The following is a 3,634-nucleotide window of genomic DNA, read 5'->3' on the forward strand; positions in this document are numbered from 1 at the left end:
CTATTGTTGTATTTCCCTCGGAAGACTCGCAGAGATAACACAACGAGTTATACAAATTTAATTATTACATTTATTATTCAATTACATACAAAGAACGCACTCACCCAATGTTCGTTATGAATAAACAAAAGTCATGTCCGCCATATATATATCAATGACATTTTACTACGACAGTCACACAAGACAACAACAATGAAACAATGAACTCAGACGAACCACAGTGACACACGGAACGTCAGACGAATTACATATCTAACAGTCCATATAACAACTATAAAACCACATCCCCTTAAACATGAGCAGCACACAACTTCTATCTGCACATTCACAACAAATTTTAGGTCTCACTAGCATTGAGGATCACCCTTGGGGAAAGTACAGCTTTAACATAGCTAGGAATATATTTCAACGACTAACCTTTATCTACTGGGTCAGAAGAAATTTCAGGCCCTGTGAAAGCTTCCCTGTAGAGTATTGTTCTCAGATCATCTGCAATGTACAGACATCCAAGACGGCATTCAGAAATGGGCCACTTGATTGATTGGCATAAAATTACGATTTTGAACACGCTGCTGATTCTGGCTTACAGGCGTGTTTCCTTATTGCTACTACTATGGCGTCTGCTACTCAGAGTTAGCCGGACACATGCCAACTTTACTCAGGCATTTCAGTCCTGCTTGTCTATCCTTTCATTACCTTGTTGTGCCGAACCCTCAGGCCCTATACTAGTCATTATGTCCAGTCATTCTTGACTTGCAGTAGTTTTAGAAAATTATATTACAGGTCTGTCTAAGGATGACTGAATATATTGTTCTGTAGGCTTCTCTAAGCTAAATTAAGATGGGTAAACAGAAGTGATGTTGCTGATGTTAACCAGATCTCCTTTTCTTGTACAACTTCATTCACATCAACTATGCACTCTAGGAATATAAGTCACATCCGTACTTCGCTGGCGTTTTATTATAATTCTAGAGTGACGAAAGGTTAATTTGGCCTCGGAAGGATTTGAACTCGATCGAAAGAGCCGTAAACACACCAAAGTATTTTATCCGACGCGCTATCAATTCTGCTAGTTTAAGTCAAAATCGTCTTAAGATGTTGCTACCTCGTTACTTAGGACTCACTGTTCATTTCTATCGTCTCTTCGCTACATTTATAAGATAAAGAGCAAATTCAACCAACAAATCTGTTTGGTGGAGTTGAATAATTTATAAATGAATAAATCATCATCATTGTGGATAAAAGGAAAGTATTATATAAGATTAAGAAGTGGGGGTATATAGAGAGGGAGTAGTGGCAGTGACAGGGAAAGAAAGATAGAGCTTGAGCGTGGTAGATGGTGGGAACATATTCTTCGATTTGAAATATTTTCATATTTAACTATTTTAACAGTTTAAAGCGTGAATATAACCACGAAAGGTAAGAATGACAACTATTTTCCTTCGTGCAATCGACATTATGAGATTATTATCATTATTTATCAAATTCTTCAAGTGTTTTTTGCAACTTATAATTATTGATGATTCTTCATATATTGTAACTATTGCATCATCTTAACATATGGTTGGAATAAAGATTGTACATTGGTTTAAATTATGACTAATAAATTACTTATAATCTGCTTTTATCTTAATCACTCCAGTTTATTTTCTCCGTTAATGAAACGTTACTACATATTCACTTGCTGTTTCTGTGCACATCATTGAAAACACGCCTGATTGAATGTTGTTTCGAAAAATTGTCTCATTTCAAATGTTTAACTGAATAACATCATGCAATCTCCGGACAATTTTATGTTATAGTTTCGTGAATAAAAATATTGGTGCAGATGGAGTATATGTAATCTGGGTATACCCCCCCCCTTTTAAATTTTGTTTTTTTTACGGAATCCTATGTTTCAGACCATGGAGAATCCGATTCTGAAAAAAAAATTTCAAAGATCTCAATTTCAAAATTTCGATCCCCCCACCCCTGTTTTTATATAGATCCACAGGGTAAACCTAACCCTAACCCTGACCGTAACCGTAACCCTAACACTAGTTTTGTGAGATTTGGCTGTTATTTCTAGCATGTAAATAGCCTGCTTAGTGGTGGGGGGAATTGAAATTTTTCAAAAATTTTTTTTCAGAATTGGAATCTCCATAGCCTAAAACGTGGGATTCTGTAAAAATAAATTAATAAATAAGGGGGGGAAAGGTTCAAATTACATATAGTCCATCTCTACCAAAATATTTATTCTGCAAAATATTCCCTATGAAGCAATGCACAGGCAATATTTCACTTAAATTTACGCAGAGTGGAAATTATTCACGTAGACATGTGCTTCTTGTCTTACTTTCTGTTTCCTAATTCGTAACTACTTTTTCGTTAATAAACACATCATTAAACTTACACGTGGAACCTTTTGGATTTTTACTTGATGGAATTTAAATCTAGTTTGTACTATTATGTTTTATTCACTAAAACAGAATTTGCACATTTCAAGTCGAATCGGTCTTAATGATATTCGCTTACAGTTATTCATAAGAAGTAGCAGTTTGCTTCAGCTCTTATTCACTAACTTTCCACGTAAAAGATAATTGTTCAGCCTCGTATTGTACAAATTAATAGTAATTCTCTTTACGTTCTGTCTTTTGTCGTTTTCAATTAAAGATAGCCTTGTCATTTTTGCAAACCCATCTGACATTCACCTACAAATTAAAAAAGGCGCCAGGTTCATGGCAACAATGCTCGATTAAGTTCATCCTGGGGCTAAACAATAACGACGGCGTGTTTTTTTAACGCACCTTGTAGAGGATGATGAATCAGTTTGTCGTTGTTTTCGGCAGATATCTGATATACTAAGTCTTGATATCGTCCACACATGGATGCACATCAAAAAGGTAGGAATTGTGTTAATTTTAAGTTTACGAAAATATTGCATCAGGAAAATAAAATATTGGAAATATTAAAAAAATATCTCGAAATATAATCTTAAATATCTAATATCTTTAAAGAATATCACCAAGTGACAATTGTACATTCTATTTTACAATGAATCGTACATACTATTTTACAATGGATTATTTACATTTCGGGACGAGTTGTTTGTGCAACGATCTGTGATTTATAAAGCGCTGTGTCACTGCAGGTTAACTAAATTTCACATTTTATAAGTCTTAATGAATAACAAACCCTGGTGTAAACATTTCATGTCCAGTTGAGCTCCTTCCTACTAAAAAAAAACCCCAGATGTCATAGGGCCAACGAGCGAGTTGTCGCTTCTTCGTTATTACTCTACATCACATAATCTTTTCGCTTAATGTTTACAACTTGACCCGGAAACGAAAATCAGAAAAAATGTGTAGGAAACGAATATGGAAAAAAAACAAACAAAAAAAAAAGTGCACAAAGCAACGGGAGGGTAGGGAGAAGACCTCGGAAAATTCACAAGATCCGAGTTTTCCCCTCATAACTTTTAGGAAAATGGAGTTTTTTTTCAATGAAATTTTATACAAATATTTTTCAAATAGCATACATTACGATTATAAAGAAATTTGTGGGGGAAAATCTTCTCCAAGGGGGTGAAAAGAGGACTTCGGAAAATTCACAAGAACCGAATTTTTCTCCCTTGTACCTGTTTGGAAAATGTGTT

General features: G+C 34.8%; 1 protein-coding gene across 3 annotated transcripts in view; it reads left to right on the plus strand.

Annotated features, from left to right (window-relative positions):
* Positions 1–3,634, plus strand: part of LOC106867619 (b(0,+)-type amino acid transporter 1) — a 72,556-nt gene that overhangs the window by 23,081 nt on the left and 45,841 nt on the right. Inside the window, exon 1 of one of the 3 annotated variants that reach the window (XM_052966541.1) lies at positions 689–1,419. The exons of 1 other annotated variant lie outside the window; for it this stretch is intronic. Coding sequence is in view for 1 of the 2 variants with exons in the window: in XM_052966540.1 (XP_052822500.1) it covers positions 2,868–2,882 (15 nt within the window). In the remaining variant the exon portion in view is untranslated. Of the gene's footprint in view, positions 1–688; positions 1,420–2,741; positions 2,883–3,634 lie in introns of those variants that run through there. One more of the 3 variants, XM_052966540.1, reaches the window with a different exon arrangement.

The sequence above is a fragment of the Octopus bimaculoides genome, chromosome 3 (assembly GCF_001194135.2).
Source record: "Octopus bimaculoides isolate UCB-OBI-ISO-001 chromosome 3, ASM119413v2, whole genome shotgun sequence".
Classification (NCBI taxonomy): Eukaryota; Metazoa; Mollusca; class Cephalopoda; order Octopoda; family Octopodidae; genus Octopus; species Octopus bimaculoides.